The sequence below is a fragment of the Balaenoptera physalus genome (genome assembly GCF_965194825.1).
Source record: "Balaenoptera physalus genome assembly, chromosome: 15".
NCBI classification, from domain to species: domain Eukaryota; kingdom Metazoa; phylum Chordata; class Mammalia; order Artiodactyla; family Balaenopteridae; genus Balaenoptera; species Balaenoptera physalus.
In genome coordinates, this window is record NC_138894.1 from 73,295,123 (window position 1) to 73,315,527 (window position 20,405).

The window sequence follows — 20,405 nt, forward strand, 5'->3', positions numbered from 1 at the left end:
CTGTGCCTCGCCTTCAGGTTCGCTGGTTTTCTGATGTTGGGTCACCTTTGCTGTTTCTGCATGTTTTTTTCTCTCCTCTAGTTGCTTCAATAAATTGAGCTTTTCTCCTTTGCAGTCACAGTGACTCACCCAAGGACCCACTGCTACTGGGTGGCAGACGGGGATGGAACCCTTTAGTTGGTGTCAGAAATTAGATTTTCTGCTTCATCTGCTACTTGGAATTTCTACATTTATTTACTGGTTCTGCAAAAGCATTTAGTGGTTCTCGATTTTATAATCCTTCATTTTGTTTCTTTGTTTTATCATCTGATCTTCTAGCTCTTGTTTTATTAAATTCATGGTCTTAAGTTGTTCTATAGTGTGAAGCATGTTTGGGTAATTTCTTTCTGTGCCTTAGGTTATATTTTCTTTTAGGCTGGGGTTTTTGTTTATGTGTATGTGCAGTGGGATTTTTAATTTTTTTCATGCTATGCTCCATTTCTTTGTTCGTTTTTGTTCATCTCCCCGCCCCCCAACCCCGTACTCCGCAATGACATTTGCTTCATTGCCATGCAGTATGTTTTCAATTTGCCTTTCCTACTGACCCTGACTTAGTGTGAGTCAGTTCTTGACCCCTTTCCCAGCATGTCTTGGCTTGTTCATTTTCTCCACCAGGAGTAGTTTGAGGGCTGGGGGTTCTGTGTTCTGTCCACTTTTCTGCAGCCTGAGAGCCTTGGCTGGGGCGAGAATGGAAGTGGAGAGCTGGCCCGAGGCTGGGAGTAGTCTTCATTAGGACACCCAGCCTCTCTCCCAGATGCCAGGAGTCAGAGAGAAAATCCTTGCTCCTACCTCTATGCAGTTTGGGAGAAGAAGGCCCAATAAATAGGTAATTATAATAAGTGCCATGATGTAAGAGGAGGGGCCACTTTCAGATGGCAGGGACCAGATTTTCTCAACTTACTTTCAGTACTAGTGGTGGCAGTTTAATGTAAGGATACCAGTTTTGTGGGGACTGGAATTAAGGACTTGCAGGCCATGGTAAGGAACTTGGCCTTTATTCTGTCGATAGGATCCAACTATATATTTCAGAAAAGTCACTCCAGCAGCAGCATGAAAATTAAATACGGATCTGAAGACTTAACATCCCCAAAGCATATCTGTGGGTCAGCTCTGCAAAGAGGCCAAGAAAATAACTTTAGTACTTGGAGCTGGGGCACCATGGAGTAGAGAGGTTCCTGAGACAGGCTGACATCCCTCCACCCTTCTTTATCCCTTCCCCACTTCAGACACCCTCAGCTTTGGGGCAGCAGCTGAAGAAACCCAGCTTCTCCTCCCAATGCTGTTCCCTCGTGGACCTCTGGAGATGTTTTCTAGAGCTGTCCAGATGACAGCCAGGGCCAGGGGCTGCACATCGGGATAATAGATCTCAAGGTTGTTGTTTTTTCCCAGCACAGCACGGAGCAGGGCCCAATTATGCGGTCCCTCTGCATAGCAGCCCTCATTACTGTGCTCAGCATGGGATGGGCAGAGGCTGGCAGAGCTGGGGAACCGGCTCTGGCCCCCTAAAGTATAACTTAGGGGCGGGGGGAAGGAAGACATCATTGATTTCTTCCCTGCCAGGCAGGTCTGCCTGTGTGAGCTCATCTTTTCAGGGAGGCACCCATACCTGTACACCGGACTTGAAAGCCGGGTGCCTCCTAGGGTTCCATGGTGGCACTGGGTCCTTGATACTGCAAGCAGAAATTTGTATCTGTGTCTACACAGACATTTCTCTGGGGAGAGGGGCTTCCATCATGTTGCAAAGGGGGCCGTCTGTCCTCAAAATAGTTAAGAATGCCTGCTCTAACTCCTGCATTTGGCAAGTGGGGAAACTAACCAGAGGCCCAGTGAGTAGAAGTGATTTACCCAAGGATACAAGGTAGTGGCAGAGGCAGGTCTAAAAGCCTGATCTCCTGGCTCCTTCCGGGAATCCTTGCTGCCTCTCTGGTGGGATCACTTCCTGCCCCATGGACACACGATGTTGTCTTCACTTTACTAACAAGTGAAGTTGTAGCTACCATTGACTGAGTGCTTAGTGTGTGCACGGCACAGTGCTCAGTGCTTCATTTAGTCTATTTGTTCACAAAACAGAATCGTGATTTTACAGAATAGGCAGCTGAGGCTCACTCAGAGAGGTTAATCACTTGCCCAAGATAGACAGTAACTGGAGGACAGAGATGGCACACTCAGCTCTTTCGGGGCATCCAGTCTACCCATCCCCACCTCCCATCTTTTTGCACTCCTGTCTCAGTCTGGCCCAGGCCAGGACTTCCCCCTCCCTGCAGTGTTCTCTGACGGGCCCAGCCCTGGCTGTTTCTTACTTTCTCTGGATAGGCAGGACCACTGTAAGTTCTTCGTAGGCAGATGGTCTTGGTTCAACTCTCAGTCCTGCTACTTCCCTGATGGCTGCCCTTGAGCATATTTACTTCTCCTCTCTAGCTCTGCTTGTATATGACATGGGAATAATAATACCCAGATCTTGGGGATTTTAAGAGGATTAAATGAGATAATTAACATCCATCGAGTCATTTATTCAACAAATATTGGAGAATCTACCATGAGCCATGCAATATGCCAACAGTGGTGAGCAAAACAGACAGTTCCTGCTCTCAAGAAGGGTGTGGCCAAGTTGCAGAGGCACACATGAAATATATAATTAGACCAATGTACCTGATACAGGCTATGATTTCCCAGTTCTGTAAAAGAGATGTGTAAGTTCCTAAGAGAGTATAGGAGGGACTTTATGCAGCCTCGAGATTCATGGAAGCCCTCTTTAAAGATATAACACTTAGTTTGAGAGCCGATGGATGAACAGTTGATCAGGTGAAGAATATTCCAGGTAGAAAACACGGCAGGCATGGAGGCCTGAGATGGTGTATTCATTTGCAAGAACTGCCATAACAAAATACCACAGGCTGGGTGGCTTAAACTACAGAAGTTTATTTTCTCAAAGTTCTGGAGGCCTAAAGTCTAAGGTCAAGGTGTTGACAGTGCTGGTTTTTCCTGAGGCCTCGCTCCTTGGCTTGCAGATGGCCGCCTTCTCATCATGGTCTTTTCTTGGTAGGAGGGCACCCCTGGTGTCTCTACCTCTTTTTATAAGGACACCAGTCATATGGGATTAGGGCTCCACTCTGATGGCCTCTTTTTAACCTAATCACCTCTTTGAAAGCCCTGTCTCCAAATGCGGTCACATGGAGCAGGGCACACCCCAATAACCTCATTTAACCATAATTACCTCGCTAAAGGCCCCATCTGCAAACACAGTTACACTCTTGAGGTATTGGAGACTTCAACAGATGAATTTTGGGGGACCAGAATTCAGATGGGAAAGAGCTTGACTTGTTCTACAAGCTGAAGACAGGCCAGTGTGACTGGAGCGTAGTAAACAAAGAGGGGAAGGGAGACGGGAGTGAGGCTGCAGAATTTGTGGAGCCACATCAGGCAGGGCTTGGAGGGCCGTGGTACGGAGTGCGGATGGTATTCTGAGTGCACCCGGGAGCCACTGGGGGGGTCTGAGTCCGAATGGGAGAGAGAGGATCAGGTGTCATTTTAAGAAGGTAACTCCTGAAAATGGATTGTTGAGGCCGAAAGTAGAAATACGGAGTTGGGGCCTATTGCAGTCAGGATTTTCAGAAAGCAGTCAGTGGTGGTGGGCGTGGTTGTAGAGATGGGGATGGTGGGGGGGAAGGATGGAGACACGTGGTGGAGGTTGACTCCATAGGACATGGTGGTGGGTGGGGTACAGGCGATCAGAGTGAAGATGCGGGTGAGAGAGAAGGAGTGTGAAGGATGACTCAGATTCCCGGCTGAGCAGCTGCACGGATGCTGGTGCTGTTTCCTCACAGGGGGCAGACTGGAGGAGGTTGTGATGGGAAGATCAGGAGTTCCATATGGGACCTACTCAGCGTGAGATGCTTGTGAGACACCCGGGTGGGCATGGCAAGTAGGCATCTGTTTAATCTAGACGTGAGCTCAGAAGAGATCTGGGCTGGAAAGATATAGTGGGAATTATCCACCTGTAGAAGCCTTTGAAGACACAGGAATGGAAGCAGTCACCTGTGATGAGCATATAATGGGTGGGGGAGGGGGGGATTAAATCCACAGGCAATTCCAAGATTTAGAAGCCAGGGAGGAGGAGAGGCCAGCAAAGGAGGTGGGGAAGAGGGCAGAGGATGAGGAAAAGCCCAAGAAAGAGGGCTCCTGGGAGCCAAGAGACAAGAGCACCTGAAGGGGGGTGTCCCCACTGGGATAGATGCTGCTGAGGGACAAAGGAAGAGGCATGTGCCAAATCCTGGCTCAATGCTGGGCAGCCAGCGGGCACCCGATCGACGTGGGATCCTTTTCCTTGCCACTCTCTCCGTCTTAATTTGTTCCTGTATTTCTGAATATCTATTGCCTTTTCCCTCAGATGACAGTAAGAACCCAAGAAATAATGAATAAATGAATGAAGATGTGAATGACAAGGGCAGCTGTGATGGGTGGTCTCCGGGGTGAGGTGCAACTCCCCTCATCTCCTCTCCTGCAGCTCTGGGCATTGATTTTGTCCCAAGGCTAGGCTGGGTGCAAGATTGCTGGACACTGATGGCTCCTGTCTAGCAGAGGGCCCTCTGGGGAGCCACTTCGCGTGTTCCTCAGGCATCCCGGCCTGAGCAGGACCGAGACAGTCCCCTTGGCTGCTGGTGCAGGGAGCCGCCTCCCTCAGCAGGTCGCTGGAGTCCCTGTCGCCTTCCCCCCACCCGCCCAGCGGCGTCGACTGCACTGTAATCACACAATTATGATGCCATTAAAATGTCACATTTGGAGGAATCCATATAAACAAAGCATTAACAACCGCTTGAAAATTGTAGTCTTTACCACTAATGACCTACTTTGTCTGTGCACCCACCATACCCTCCTGCCACCCCCAGGGCTGCCGCTTTCCCCAGCCTCGTTTTCAGAGGCAGACCAGAAGGTACAGTTGTGTCTGCTGCCTGGAAAGCCTTAATGTTTAATGTGCTGGGAGAGGCTCTTTGATGCATGTGTCCGAAGTTGGCCAGGCCAGGGGGAGACCGGCACTGAGCCACTTAGCAAATGAGACAAGAGGATGCCACACCGCCCTACCACCCCCCTGCCCTCCGCACTGCCCCTGGCAGATCTAAGATCCTGATGGTGGAAGAACCCATGGAGAGAATCTGGTCCTTGGGAAACTGAAGAAAGAGGAGGTTGTTGAAAAACGTGAGGGTCGGATTCATGCCATTGGCTTTGACTCCCTCCTTTCGGGAAGAGATTGAACCTGAGACTTAGTGTCAGGCCTTGCAGGAGGAAAGGGTCCTGCCCAGCGGCTGTGGACCAGAGTGAGTCCAAGCTAAGAACGTAGGTGGGTGGAGGGCCACGGGGTGAGAGGGCTTTGATAGTTTTTACCTCATTCCCAGGACAGTGCTCTGGAAAAGTGGAGATACTGAATTTTCTTTGTCACCAGAGTCTAATTTTAGTGCACTAAGGAAATGGATTACTTAAAGGAATCTTGTAGTGAGTGCTCTTAGGCAGTAGGACATAAACCAAAGCAGCTCTGGCCAAGTGATTAATCTCTTCTCGATGTATCTCAATTGCAAATCTGGATCCCCAGAGACTCTCGTTTGTGGTTGAAGTCAGAGTAAGCTTTATTCTGAAGAAGCAAAAGAGAAGACCACTGTGGGTTAAAAGATGTTGAATTAGAGGATTGGCGATGTTTTATTTTTGTTTTTATTGAAGTGTAGTTGATTTACAATGTTGTGTTAGTTACTGCTGTACAGGAAAGTGATTCAGTTATACATATATATACATTCTTTTATATATATACTTTTCCATTGTGGTTTATCATAGGATACTGAATCTCTGTGCTACACAGTAGGACCTTGTTGTTTATCCATTCCATATATAATAGCTTACATCTGCTCACCCCAGCCTCCCACTCCATCCCTCCCCAACCCCCTCCCCCTTGGCAACCACCGGTCTGTTCTCTGTGTCCATGAGTCTGTTTCTGTTTCGTAGCTAGGTTCATTTGTGTCAAAACTCTAATTCAAAAAGATACATACACCCCCTATGCTCATAGCAGCACTATTCACAGTTGCCGAGACATGGAAACAACCTAAATGTCCATTGACAGAGGAATGGTTAAAGAAGATGTGGTACATATATACAATGGAATACCACTCAGCCATAAAAAAGAACAAAATAATGCCGTCTGCAGCCACATGGATGCAACTGGAGATTATCATGCTAAGTGAAGTAAGTCAGAAAGAGAAAGGCAAATACCATATGACAGCACTTATATGTGGAGTCTAAAATATGACACAGATGAGGGTAGAAGATGTTTTAAATGTCACTCCAGCACTTGACATCCCTCACACAGTTCAGGATTAACCTGCAGAAGGGATCATGCCACAGGTGCTTTAACGAATGGACAAGAATGGTTGGTGATGAGCACGTCATTTGGGGAGCAATTATTGGTGCTTCGTAAGGTGAGAGAGATGCCCCTGTGGGTCTTGTTTGCAAAAGCAAGTGCTTTATAAATCCCTTCTTTATAGTTCATGCAAGATGCCATAGACGAAATTCCTGCCAGGCTGTAAAGATGGTCAGTATTTAGGACAGGCTCGTAAGGATTTCTCCCAGTTTTTCAACCCACTGCTGTTATCACTTGCTATGTTGCCTGCAGCACTAAATTTGCCCTTCACAGAGGTGGGCATCCTTTCCCCACCCAGATTCAGCAGCCGTGATGTCTGCTGGGTCTGCTTTTTGACATAATAGAGCCCCTTTCACTGAAAGCCAGCCAGCAGCCCCCATGGAGTCCTGGGAGATAAAACCCTTTCAGAGTTATTCACTCCAACCCCACACCTGCATATTCAGAAGCTGACCTAGTTTTGAGGGAGCTGGAGGGTATCTGGATGTCACCTTATTTACAGAGCGGATAGAACATGCGCTAAGCTCTGGGCCCTGCCTGCACACAGTATCTGGGGAGATCTAGCCGGCACCTCGGAGGCGGAGAAGAGAGGAACAAATTCTCCTCCGCCAAGAGCTCGAGGCTTCTTGCTAATGTCACATTTGGGGAATGAATGGTAGGGCTTAGGGGACATGACTCTGAAACTCCTTGTAGCCAGAAAATCCAGTTTAGCACCTTTTGACCTTTGGATTAGGGGAGGTGTTTCCAGGATAGCCTTGGTGGAAAGCGTATGACGGGGCTTCTGGCGGGCACCTCCTCCCCCCTCCTTCCTCCATCCTTCTCTAGGCAGGAGCTGGGTTTGGAAGCCTCTTTCCACGAATGACCCTCTGCCATTGTAGGTCCCGGTAAAGGATATGATGGAGCCCACCTGCCTGGGTTTAATCCCAGCATCTGCACTTACTAGGTGTGTGACCTTGGCTGAGTCTCTTTAGCTCCTCAAACCTCAGTTTCACCTTCAGTAAAATAGGGTTCATAATAGCACCTGCTTCAGGTTTGTTCTGAGTATTCAATGAGTGACATCTTCAGGACAGAGCCTGGCACGCAGTAAATGCTACAAAACAATTAGTTGTGATTGCTGTTCTGAGTGACTATGTCCAGTGTGCGAATTGATCACCTTTTCCAGTCGGTCCTCTTCCCTGGCTTCTCACAGCCATCTCCATCTTGATTTCTCCAAGGTCACCTTTGTTCAAGAAGGACCTAGAGGGAGATTTGGGGAAGCTGCAAACCTTGTCGAACATATTCCTTGTGAGGATAGCTGTAGGACTGGCCATTCCGGCCCTTGGAAGCCAAGTCCCAGGGCGCCTGGAGAAGACCCTCCGGGGCTAATGCGTCAGAGGAGGAAAGGGGCCAGCAGTCGAGCAGGGAGCAGGCTCCTTGGCCTGATGGGAGCCTTGGGGTCTCAAGCAGGTTCAGGTTTCTGACCCCACCCCTGGGATCCTCAGGTCTCCCCCCAGAATCACCCAGCACAGCCTCTGTGCCTGCCGCAGACCCCACCTTCACACACATAAAGAAGGGAGTTAGCACAGAGGCCACACAAAACTCAGTTTCCAGCCTTCCAAGCTGGCAATGACCTTATGTATTACTTTTTTAAAAAGTAGTTTTCTGGTTGTGTCGTTTGCATGGCACTGTGCTCAAACCCATATCTGAGATGGGGCTTTTGGGTGGATGAGCCCTCCCGAGCCCCAGGCAACAACAGCATTGATGATGACCTGAGTCTTTCATCACAGCCGGACAGTTAGGAGGTGCATCCGGTCACCTGAGGATGCAGTCACAGGTCACATTTCTGCCACAGGGAAGGAAGAAGCTAAACGTAAATTAGCTGACTGTAAATCGTAAAATTGTAAATTTTCTCCCCATTAGCATTCAATCCCCAAAAGGAATAATAGTAACCACAGCAATGTGGACAATAATAATGTGTTACATTTGCATTATGTTTTGCAGAGCAGTTTTCGTGTCTTATCTCATTTCTGAGACTTAATCCAGGACTGTAAAATTGTGTGGGGTAAAGATTCATATTGCCCTTGGGGTGGAGGAAGAAACCGACCACAAGGGGTTGAAAGGGCGTTGCTGAGCAGAGCCAGGCTCGGGACCGGCTTTCCTGACTCCTGTGTTCTTTTAGCATCTACGGGACCATCGACAGGAATTACAGGATCTTCTCTGATGCCATGCATCCCCTTCTCTGCCCATCTCCACCTTCCCACACGTCAGCACTCTTGCTGCTGCATGTCTGTCCGGGTGAAACTGGGTTGAAATGTACAAGGGGCCCCTTGAAAGAGAAGAGAAGTCACAAAAGCTTGACGTGTATAGCATGAGCACTTTTCCCTTCATTTCATTCTTCCCTCCTTTATCTTTACCCTCTTCCTTTTATCCCATTACTGTCTCTGGGTCACAATTTGGTAGCCCGCAGACTCACCCCATGGGCGTATTTTGTTTCACCCAAAGGGGAGGTTTAAGGCAGTGTCACTAGGCAGGTATTGTTTGGCACCTGTAAGGTCTTCGCTCACATTTCTGTTCTCGGTGACCCTGAAGGCATGTTCATTTGTGACCCCTGCTGCACACCTCGGTTCAGTCGGGTCCCTTGAAAATTGCTTGCCTCCATAGCTATTCCTTGAGGCTAACGAGATTACTGATGATGTCTTAAGATATTTCCTGGCCCTGTACAGGTGAAGAGGGAGACCTCTTCTGTCACTGGGAAATTCAAATCTCGTTTTTAGTGTTTTGTTATTTTCCTGCTTCTAGTGAGTGAGCGTCTTACCACAAGGCTCCATCTCTGTTCCTGCTGGAAGCCACTCTGGCCACACTGTTGGGCCATCCCAGGAGGAATGCCCTCCTCTTCCCTCGCAACCCTGCCCTGAGAGATGGCTGCAGTGTCACCCTGGCAGACCTCAGTCTTTGGAGGTAACCCTGTGCCCAAGACGACTCAGCTGTCCACACCAGAAACAATGAGTTTCAGCGTCCGGTTCTGTTTAGCTGGAGGCGTCCCTTTCTGAGCTCACTTCCGGTCCCCTCTCCCTAGGTCCAGGCCCTCTCCTTGGTCCCTCCCGAGCACAGCTTCGGTCTCTTCATGCCTGCCCTCCTCCAGCGCCAGCCTCCTGGGTACAGGCACAACCACCCTCCTTGTGCCACCATGCGGTCCACCAAATCCTCTTCCTCCTGGGCCCCGTTTGGTTACTTGGCTCCCTCCCCACTTGGTCTCTTGCTCTCTGGGTTCCAGAGCTGAAAGGGACAGAGGCTTCTCATGTTCCCATGGTCTGTTTACTGCTCCATCTTTGAACACAAAGAAGATGCAGAAATCAATGATGTGGGTGGGGCCAGCTCTCTCTTAATCCTCACGCCCACCAGCAGTTGGGAGGTGCTCTTAAAGCGAACAAGTGATATGAGATGCCCATCTCCATAAAGGAGCTCTGGGTTTGGTCTTTGGTGGTGGAATGTATAGGACGTTGGGTAGGAAGGGAGCAGACATGTAGCGTTAGAGCTCACTCACCCTGGCACGTGCAGGGGGACCATACCTTCTTGCCCAGTCACGCTGATTTATACTTCCCTGGTGCCTCCCTCTCATGCTAATTAGCAAGCAAATTAATCTCCATATAAGGCCCAAATTGCATGAGACTCTTTTTTTTCCCCTATTCCAGAAACAAAAGCTGGGCTTCTGTCCATTCTGTTAATCACATTATATTTCACAGTTGGAGGTTTCAGGCAATTATAATAATTATCAGAACTTTTCTTCTTCCAGAAAGCTCGAAGCATCCCCCAAAGCCATATTTGCATGTGATGTGCAATTGGAAAATATGTGGTCAGTGTGTGTATTGGGCAATGATGGGGAGGAGAGAGCTAGGTGGTGGTGTCTCTTGTCCGAGACCAAATGAGACTAAAGCCAGCAATAGAGTCATTGTGGTATCCAGACTGTCAAGACCCCCCAGTGGCTCAGAGAAGCCACAGCAGACCGAATATCTAGGCACCTGGCTCTTGAGGGAGCGGGAGTGAGAAGGAAAGTGGGGAAGAAAGACAGAAGGAGGTGGAATAGAAAAGTAAACTTATCCCTGTTGAATTATCTGCTACCTCATTTGGCCTGAGAAATAGCCCTTTCCTCCTCTATTATATGCCCATTCCATCTATCAAATTCTTTAAGAGTGACTTTCATATAATTAATACTAACCATTAAACTACAGCATTGAAGGAGCAATTGCCTAATTCTGAGGAAAATTTAAATTTATTATCAGCACCCGAGATAAAATGAATCCTAAAGAGAAGAAGAGAAAACCGTGCAGAAGATAAATAGAAAGCCAAGTGGGATATTGACTTGATCCTTCTCCAGTGCAGGGTAATTTGGCTTCTAAAGTGAGTTAGATCATAATAAATTAAATTTAGATTTCTGCACATCAGTTAAATAACTCCCTAGACAGAATTCCAGTGAGAGGAAGAGGTGATAATACATGGTGGAAATATTAAAATGGAGATCTTATCTAATAATCCATAATTGATGTGCTGTCCCTGGATGAGGCAGAAGGATTTTGCAGCTCTTTCCTTTGTCATGAGCCCAGGTGAGTGAGTGAAGGGCTGGCTTGCCCCTCCTTCTTTGTTTGAGCTGGTCCTGCAGACTGTGGGGAGTCTGTTACCGGCAGTCACTCCTCTCCCAGACCATTCCTACCAGGTAGGACTTACATAGCTGTACTGGTGTGATGAGGGATTCTGCTGTCCTCTCTTGACTGGCCCTTGGAGAAACAAGGTCACTTCCCAGATGGATGCACATTAGAACAGTACAGAGGTGGGCAGATCCTCCTGCATTTTTGTGACTGCCTAGCAGGGTGAACAAAGTGGCCCCGTGGATGAGTGAAACATCTGGTGATGGGGAAAGAACACCGATTTTGAGGTCAGAAGTCCTGGGTTAGAGTCTCAGTCATCTTCAGCAAGCTCTTTTGCTTTCTCGAGCCTCAGTTTTCCAGTCTGCAAAATGGGAACAGCCTAACTGGCCTGCCACCTGCATGGGGTTAATACAAATGGATATTCCAGTGAAAATGCTTTGAAGACTGTAAACATTTCTGTTTGTCTTTCAATCATTATTATACTTTTTTGTTTCTAAAAATTCTGTTTGGTTCTTTTACAAATAACTTTTGTTCTTTCCTAATTTTTTATTCCACATTTCAACCTACATATGCTTTATTTTATATCTGTCATTTCTGTGTCTGGATTTCTTGGAGGAACAGAATATGTTGTTTATAGTTTCCACTCACTCTCCCTTATAGTGGACTTGTTCCCTCTGTGTCTGGTCATTTTTTATTGTGATTCCATCTTTTGGTGAGCTACGTGGGAATCCTGGGAGCCTACCTTGGAGATGCTTTCCTCCAGATAGTATTTATATTTGTCTCTGCTGGGAGCCAGGTTACAGCTGATCTGGGACCATTTAGTCCCACTTCTTGACCTTAATTATGGAAGACTCAGGTTCAGTTACTCCACCTTTTAGGAGCCTGCCTTTACTTTCTCAGTGACCTTTACCCTCGGGGCAGCCTCACATATTGTCTTTACTTACCATTCAACTACCCCAGCTCTGGCTTTAGCACCCTGTTTTTTCCCTGGCCTCACCTCTCCTCTTGTGGTGAAGATTTTCGTTCTAGAAAGCCCAGTAATGCATTAAAAACCACATTTGTGGCACTTCCCTGGTGGTCCAGTGGTTAAGACTCTGCAATTCCAATGCAGGGGGCACAGGTTTGATCCCTGGTCCGAGAATTAAGATCCTGCATGCCGTGGGGCATGGCCCAAAACTGGAAATAATAAAATAAAACAAAACAAAACAAAACAAAATATATCTTCAAAAAAACCCCACCACATTTGTTGTTATTTATGCAGGATCTAGCTGTAGTTCAGCATGAAGGTCCTGGCGAGTATCTGGTCTGCCATGGTGCTAGAAGCAGACGGCTGCAGCGGGTAGAAGGCAGGGGCACTCGGGGTGGTGCTGGGAAGCCACAGGCTGCGGTCCTGGAAGCAACCTGGATGCGTGGAGATGTGAACACCAGGCTGCACAGCTTGCGTAGAAACTGGGTCTACAGGCCTTGAGGCACACTTCTCAGTTGTGTGAACTTGGGCAAATAATTAATCCTGCCCGTGCCTCAGTTTCCTCACTTGGAGATTGGGGATACAATTTTCTGTTGTATATTCGGATTGTAAGGGTTAGACATCATTCGGGTTACCTCTCCCTCACTACTTCCCTCTGAGGTTCTGACAGGGGAGCTGGGATGGGTAGTTTTGTGTGCTCAGTAGGTGGTGGACCTTATCAAAGGCACAGCAGAGCAACTTCCGTCTAGGAAGCCTGCATATAAACGTTAGACTGTATTATGAGCAACGTCTCCCTTCTCATTCTGCACATACGGAAGGGTTTCCAGGGTGTTTGAATTCCTTGATGAACCCCACCCGACTTCACTTACTCTTGTTCTCTTGATCCTTTGGTAGATCTTTTGCACTTCTCTGTGTCATTTTTTCTGAGTTGCAAGTCTTATATAAGACTTGGAAGATTGGGGGTTGGAAGACCCGGGGAACACATAGTTGCCATTAAATATCTGAAGGGTATGAAAAAGAAAGGTCAGATTTGCATTAAATATCCCTGGGGATAAAACCAGGCCCCAAAGGGAGATATTACCAGGAGACAAGTTCTGGTTCAAAATTAGAAGAAAACTTCTAGAAGTTACAGTCCTTTGAAGCTTGGAGTGGGCTTCTTGGGACCGCTCTGTCCCTGATTGGTGGGATGTCCACCAGTGGAAGGTTACACTGGAGTTTCAAACATTGGGTGGGTAGATGAATTATATCGTCTTTAAATTATCAGTTATATCATTTTTTTCAGTTATGACCTTCTGTGTGTTAGTCTATCACATTCCCATCTTCCTGCAGAAATCTGCCTGCAGAGTTCCCCCTTTTCTTGCCCTAGGCTGGCAGGATGAAGCCCCCTGCTGAGAGGAGAATGACTGCCCAGAAGGGGGAGTGAAGAGCAGGCGGGAGGATGGTGAGAGGGGGTACAGACATCCTTGCGTGGAGGAAGATCTCTAAGCAAAGGAAGAACTGGACCTCGAAAAATGGTGGGAAACACATAGATAGTCTTTGAAGGTAGCCCAAGAAAATGGCAGTGAGTATGTACTAAGGTTGAGTCACCTAATGGGTGAGCGCATGGGAGCTGGAGCTAGGCTGCCTGGGCTCAAGTCCTGGCTCTAACACTACCTGTGTGACATTGGGCAAGTTACTCAATCTCTCTGTGCCTCGGTTTCCCCAGTTATAAGATGGGAATGGTAATATTGATATCTATTAGAGTGAGGATTAAATGTAAATATTTAGGACACATGATAAGAGCCCCCCAAGGTGTTAGCTGTTTATTATAGGGTGAGTCTGAGGCATTCTCTTAAGGATCAGGTGCAGTTCAGAGTAAGATGGAAGCCTTAGCAAGGGCTAGAGATTCTCTCATTTGAAAGTGAAAAAGAAGAGAATTAGATCAATAAGAGAAAACTAGTAATACCAAGCTGGGGAAAGAAGGGAGGGAGACAAAAACATTAGTGGAAAATAGAGGCATCTTCAAACCTAACAGAAGGGAAGGCTACACCCATGATTCCTGAGCCAAATAATCAGCTTGAAACCAGAGTGAGAGAAAACAGGCCAGGGAAGGATGGAGGAAAGGGGATTCATGATTTCTCATGGAAGTGTGGTGAGACGAAAGAAATGAAGCAACTTAACAGATGTGCTTTTGAGCTTTCATTTTTGGTGCCAAATTATTTAAGCACTGGTCTTGGCCAGGGAGTTGGCTGACTTAATCAGATAGTTTCTACTTAAAAGATGGTTTTCGTTTTTGTTTGTGGCAGCATACTCCTCTTTTGAAACACACACACTCTAGATTGAATAAATTCCGGTCAGAAAGTCAAGTGGTGGCAGCTTGTGGGGCCAGGTGGCAGTGGGCGCAGTTCTGGGGTGGGCCCTTGTGGGGGCTTCCTTGGTATGTGTTCTTGTTTTGGAAAAACATTTCACGTCCTGTGATAGGAAGGCTTGTGAAGGTGAAAGTGCCTGTTCAGAAACTCTCGATGTTCACATGAGCCAGGAAGCGAGGAATCCGATGCATGGGTACAACGTACGTGCCCTGGGCCCTTAGAGGCCAGATGTGGGGACTTAACGAATTGAAGAGCTTGGAAACCAGCTCCAAATCAGGACTGGAAGTATTTGGCAAAGTTGCTGCCCCTTTAGAAATTCTGGGAGGACCGCGGTCAACTCTATTCTGGGGGCAAGCAGGGCAGGAGTGGCTGGCCCTTCCCTGCGGGCATGTCCCCCACTCCACTCCTCCAGGGGGGTCTTTCTCTGCCCATTCATCCTCAGCAGAGAGGACGCCCCTTGTTCTTTCCATGATAAACAGAACAGACCGTGGCGCTGGGAGGCCCTGGGGAGATTCAGTCGGGGGTCCCTTCACTTACTAGCCGTCGTGCATGGGCAAGCCACCTTACCTCTCTAAGTCAACCCCTCCCTGTCCAAATGGGGGTTGTGTGAGGATTCTGTGACAATACCTGCAAGCTGCTTCATAAAATAGAGATTGCTATTCAAATGGTAGTGTTGTTTTAAACACAGTCTCACCATCATTTAATACATCCAGATATCATTATAGAAACACCAAGCTCCCAGTACAGGGAGATCCCCCCAGCGGATGCAGTGCAGCAAAGTGGGAACCAGCTCCGCACCTGTGACCATCTGAGGGAGTGGTCCCCTCCAAGGATGCCCTTGACTGACTGTTCAGGCAGTTTCTCTTGCCAGCCTGGCTGCTGCTCTGGCTCTAGGCCTTCTGGAAGCCAGCTGAGTTCTCACGGCACCATCTCCAAGGATGCCAAGGATGCTCAGCTGCCCTTAGGGTGGCGATTACCAGGCTGAGCAAACCACCCAACCTTGTACCCCCTTGGCCCTGAGCCTGGTCTGGTATTAATAGAAAGTAGGGATTGGGCTGAGACTTAGAGGTTGGTCGAGTGCCCTCACTCCAGCCCCTGTGCCTTCCCACGGTGCCTGCGCCACCACCTGCTTCTCCAGCTGATGGATGGTACACCGGGGCCCCATCAGGCTTCCCTTCCCACCAGGTTAAAGTGCTAAGGTTACCTCCCAACTGGTCTCCTCGTGGAGCTCTCTTCCCTCCACTCCATCCTGCACATGCAGCCAGAGATACTTTCCCCTGACCTGCTTCATATGGGACCAGCGCATTCTGGAATTTTCTTTCACTCATGTTCCCTTTGCAGTCCGCACTCTGGCCTCCCCATTCTGACCTAGCCATTCCCTGAACAGATGCTCCTCCCCCGAGCCATTCTGCCTTTTATCTGGATTTTCACTGCGCACGTACTTCCCTTCCCCATATCCCCTTAAGCAAAGCAAAATCCCTGCTCATCCTTCAAGTCCTAACTCATTTGATGCTTCTTCTGGGAAGCCGTTCCCATTTCCCTCGCTCCTCTGTTATAGGTGTCTTCACGCAGGTGTCTCTACAATGTTGCGCCCGCTGGTGGGCAGGGGCCGTCCGCCTCCGCATCTCCCCTCCCCAGCACACAGCACTCTAGGGGCTCACAACTTATTTTGAGATTTGCAGTGAATTCAGTGGGGCGTGAGCCACCTGGAGATGGTTCAGGGCCCCATGGCCCTTCCCGCAAGAATGGGATGTCAGGGTGGCCCTGAGGTCATGTTCCAAGCACAGATGACATCTGTCAGGCTGTGACATGACACAGCCCAGGCTGGGGGTTTCATACCCCCCACACACAAATACCCCCACATAGCAGCGGTATCACAGGACATTAATAAAATCAATTATTGGATAAAAATCACTGGTTTCCAGTGCTTCATTTTGTGCTATTAGCAGGAGAATGCTGTTTCAAAAGGATATAACAGAGAGAGAGAGCAAAAGGGAAAGATCAATTATCAGATAAGATGCAGTGGTGCCTGAGATGAACGTGTATGTGGGCGAGCGGCCCCCCTTACCTGCCAAATGTGGGCCGAGCGCTTGCACTGCTGTCGGCAGCACCTGCCCTGGGCCTTCCTGTTTGGATGCCCTGAGTGCAGAAGAGCATCCTGGCCAGTGATGGGATGGGTGGTACCCGGGCAGCTTGAGATACTTGCACAGCGAGGAGGGTCGGTAACACGTGAATGAACATCTCGTCCTCAATGCCAGCCCCAGGGCTCCAGCCCTCATGGTCCAGGTCGGAGCCTGATCAGTAGGTCCTTCCTGGCACAGGATTCTTTTGGCTTTGATGAACCTGAAAGGTCTGAGCTTTGTTGATACAGAGCGGCTCTCCCCTAGTGGGGGCAGCACTAGCATCCACTGGGCAGTGGCTATCAAGGGAAGCATCCAGTTTGCTGAGGCCCTGAAGCCCATACCTCCTGCTGGCTGTGTGGAGTCTCTGTTGGCTGCAGAGCCGGGGTGGGCAGAGCAGAGGCGGCAGCCTGGGCTCTGGGCAGGAGCCGTTGCCTCCCTGTGTGAATCCCCTCACCTCCTCTGCGCTGGGGGGTCCAGGAGACAGAGCTCTGCTTTGGGCTCTGCCACCATCCACCTGGGCGACCTCAGACGAGCCAGTAACCTTTCTGAAGGCTTGTCTTCCCTACTCTGCAGAGGGTCTTGGGGAGGGTGAAACGATCTCGGGAATGCAGAAACCGCCTTATCCGTTCTAAAGTACCGTCTTCTCTTGTGGTGAGGGTTATTACTTGCTCCCCCATGGATGCTTCTTAAAAATAAGCACAGATTCCTGGGTTGGAGGAAGAAAGGAGCACACAGGCATCCATCTGGTGGGCAGCACACCATGATAGATGGACTGCTTACTTCTCATCGCCACCTTCCTTTGGCAGAGGAAGGAATGACAGTCACTGTGTACCACCTACTATGCGCCAGCCACTGTGCCAGCACTTCTCACCAAGTGTCTCAGATTACCCTGGAGAAGTGGCCTCTGGGGTTAGTATTCTAGAATCCAAGCCCCGGCCCTGCCGCATCCTAACTGTGAGATCTTGAGCAAGCTGCCTGGGCTACAGAACCTGCTTCCTTGTGTGTGCAGTGGGAATACGAGAGGACCGGGAGCCATCCTCACAGACTTCCTGTTCGTGTCTCACAGATCTCGGATGCTGACTGGGATGACCTGTGGGACCAGTTTGATGAGCGGCGGTACCTGAGCGCCAAGAAGTGGCGCGTCGGTGCTGATCCCTATAAGCTGTATGCTTTCAACCAGCGGGAGAGCGAGCGGATTGCCAGCAGCCGGGTGGTCCCAGACACCCGCCTTTTCAGGTACTTCCTCCCGACCCCTCCCCACAGTCGCGTCAGATCCACAGCAGGCTTGCTTTGTGCAGCGCCCAGTGCCAGGAACCGGGGCAGGCAAACCGTTTGTTGCCAGTTAGACACGAAGGGGTCTGTGATGTTGCAATTTACCCCGTCTGTGCTGCTTGCTGCCGCGAGCCGTCCCAAAGCACCCCGTGGAGAGGGAGGAGGCCTCCACCTGCACCCTGCCGCCCTCACCCGGGGGTCACCCTAGGCGTACCCGCCATGGAGTCATGGAACACTAAACACCCTACAGCCAGAACCTTTCTCCCCTGGCAGATTCCCATGGCCTGGCCTGGCTTTCACACTGGGGGAGGGCAGGCCGGGCAGGCCTCTGGGCAGTCAGGCTGGTGGTCTCTTCTGTCGCTGGGAGGTCCCTCTGGCTTCTCTCCTCACGTGCCAAAATGTCAGGCCATCGGAGGTCCTACAGCCTGACATTTTGGCACGTGAGAGGAGAAGCCAGAGGGGCCTCTACACTTGCCATTGGGTCCGCTGTCTGTTTCGGAGCAGCCCTTTCACACAGCCTCTGTCCTGCTATCCCCTTGGTCAGGCCCCCTTCAGATGGGTTGCAGAGATCAGCCCTGGGGCAATGTGGAAAGCTTTGTTTCCCAGCAAAAAGAGGCTTTGTGAAGGCGCTTCACCTCTCAAGCCTTCCCAGAGTCAGCCAGCCCTTTGCTTCCTGGGGAGGCCTGAGGAAGCAGGTCAGTCTCACCCAGCGCCTCCCCTCCTGACCTCCAAGCTGGGAGGCCCAGCTGTGCCAAAGCCCCATGAGGGCGTGTTTCCTGTCTGCTGCGGGAAATTGACTTGGCACCCAAAATAGCAGACCGGCAAGCCTTGGGTAGAGGGGCTTGAAGGCAATGTCAAATGAGAGACTGTAGGATTGGTGTTAGCGTCTTAGCTTTCTGTGTCTGTTTGGGCCTATGGGTACCGAATTGTGGACACTGGGGTTTAGGAGCAGGACAGTAAACATTTTCATGACAAACGAGGCTGGTCAATCAGGTGGTGCGTAAGTTGGCAGTATGGGAAGGCTGGTGGACCCAGTCTTCCCGACTAGGCAGCACAACTCAGAACCTTGACTTATGCAGCTTATTTCCACGGAGGGGTTTGACCGGTCCTGGTTAATCACCATCACCCCTAAGAGCAGCCGGAGTCCTGGTTTCCCCCATGAATAAAGCCAGGGGACTGAACTGGATGAGATCTATGGCTTCTCACTCTGAGAGTCTGTGAACTCAACCCTCCCCTCGAGGTACCCAGGAGACGCTTCCTTAGCAGTGGGACCTGGAAGTCCCCTTTACCCAGGACACTCCCTGCTGCTTGCCTGAAAGCTTCAAGTCAGAGTCTTGTATTATTCCTATTAAAATTCCCCAGCACTTACCCTGGTCCTTGGACCTGATAGAGTTTTATTTAAATATTAGATTATTTTATTTCACGGGGCGGAGAGTATGTATAGGAGAACAGGGAAGAGGGAGCAGGCAGAAGGCTGAGAAGCTCCACTGGGTCTCCAGCGGGTGGTGCCTCCCTTGTCTTGTGTCCAGATGCCGAGGCCCTGTAGAGGGACCCAGGGACACCTCCTCGCCAGGAAAGGGGCTGGTGCATCTGGGTGACAGCTGTCGGAGCGGCCTCTGAAAGCTCCCACCTGCAGGAAGGAGGCGTCGGGGAATTCACTGAGCAGGCCGATTTGCAGGGATACCTGAGCAGGACTAACATCTGTGTTCACCCTGTTTTATGATCTGAGAGGCAGAAACGAAAGCATTTTACAGGGCTGGGCACAGTGGTAGTTGCGAGTGAAGAACTCAGCCTGTCCCCAAGGATCTGAGTTTCCCAGGTCCAGTTCCAGGCTCCCTACCTGACCCAGTGTGTTTCTTCTGTGAAGTAAGTGTGATCTTCTGGGATTGCAGCAAGAAGGGAAGAGAAGATTTAGACAGAATGCAGACACCCTTTGGGAAGACAACGAGGAAAAGTGTATCAACTACACGTCTGCCTCGGGACAGTGACCTTGCTCTGTGGGAGCTGGGATTGTGTTACTCAGAGAAGTTCAGACTTATGGATCCTATTCTGAAAGAGCAAGAAGGGGAGAGGACGGGGCATTGGGAATGAGGGCAAGCACATGGGACCAGGCAGCCATGGCACGTGGTCCCGCCTACTGTGTGCAAAACCCTAAGCAAGCCCCGACAGAAGCCGCGCATTGATCAGCTGTCTGCAGGCTGAGTTTGGTACGGGACTGACCCTGTGCCTGTATCACCCTCGTGGTGATGGGAGTTCCGGAGACTGCAAAGCCCAATGTTCTTCTCTCACATGGGCCCCCACTGAGTGGTGACTTTCTGTCTACAGGACCTCCCACTTCCAACCCTTACCTCCCAGGGAGTCCGTGTCCTTGAGGTTGAAGTCACCAGCTAAGTCCCTTAATCCTTCTGTGATTCTAGCCTCTCTGCTGTATCCTGCCTTCACCCTCCTCCAACCCTGGGGCTTGCCTGCCTGGGCTGACAGAGCCCCAGGGCCCATTCTCAGGCCCTGCCTGTCCCAGCTCTGACCAGCTGTGGCTGCTGGTGACCTACGTCCACCTGACCAGGGATTCTCAATGGTGACTGACATTTGGGGCTGGATAACTGTGTGTTATGGGGGGCTGTCCTGTACTTTGGATGT

At 49.8% G+C, this 20,405-nt stretch overlaps 1 protein-coding gene across 3 annotated transcripts in view; it reads left to right on the forward strand.

The window, feature by feature from the left end:
- GALNT14 (polypeptide N-acetylgalactosaminyltransferase 14) overlaps window positions 1–20,405 on the forward strand; it is a 216,909-nt gene that overhangs the window by 117,871 nt on the left and 78,633 nt on the right. For all 3 annotated transcript variants that reach the window (XM_082426149.1, XM_082426150.1, XM_082426151.1), the window contains exon 2: window positions 17,563–17,732. In XM_082426149.1, the coding sequence (XP_082282275.1) occupies window positions 17,563–17,732 (170 nt within the window). The remainder of the gene's footprint in view (window positions 1–17,562; window positions 17,733–20,405) is intronic.